Consider the following 553-nt stretch of genomic DNA (forward strand, 5'->3'; position numbering starts at 1 on the left):
TTGGGAAAATCGTCACGCGCCACGAAATTATTTCCAGATCGATAGCTAACTCGGTTGAGATTCACGTTCCTGTGCCCGGGGATGTCGACACTCCGCAATGCAAGGCTAGCACAGGTGGGAAGATACTTGAGCGGAGCGAAGCGATTTTTATTAGTCATTTTTAGGTTCGGTGAAATATCATCCGGAGAAGGACTGTGTGATATGGTCGATTAAACAGTTCCCTGGTCAGAAGGATTACATTATGACGTCGAATTTCGGCCTTCCTAGTGTTTCTATGGAAGCTGCCAGGTGAGCATGGACGTGTTACAATCTCAATGGAGTTTCACCACCCTAGTGATATGAAAAATAGTTTCACTTCACGAATGTGAAATATTTGTCCGGTTTAATTCGCCAAGTCACTTCACTTCATATCGCGTTTTTCACATGGAGTATCACACCACTTCACGTAAAACGGGTTGTGAAACTCCATTGTTACTCATCGAAACAGCAATAGAGTTGATGATGCGTTATTCACTCGCGAATAGCATTTACTAGAACGCGAGGTTCAGACGAT

At 43.9% G+C, this 553-nt stretch overlaps 1 protein-coding gene across 1 annotated transcript; it reads left to right on the plus strand.

Moving 5' to 3' along the window:
* Positions 1–37: 37 nt before the first annotated feature.
* On the plus strand, positions 38–288 carry Pmar_PMAR013408 (clathrin coat assembly protein ap-1, putative; the record flags this gene model as incomplete). Its single annotated transcript, XM_002771761.1, has 2 exons — positions 38–114; positions 165–288. Coding segments are annotated over 2 exons (201 nt in total), but the record flags the coding sequence as incomplete, so codon positions are not given.
* Positions 289–553: the final 265 nt, after the last annotated feature.

Source organism: Perkinsus marinus (genome assembly GCF_000006405.1).
Source record: "Perkinsus marinus ATCC 50983 genomic scaffold scf_1104296962542, whole genome shotgun sequence".
NCBI classification, from domain to species: domain Eukaryota; phylum Perkinsozoa; order Perkinsida; family Perkinsidae; genus Perkinsus; species Perkinsus marinus.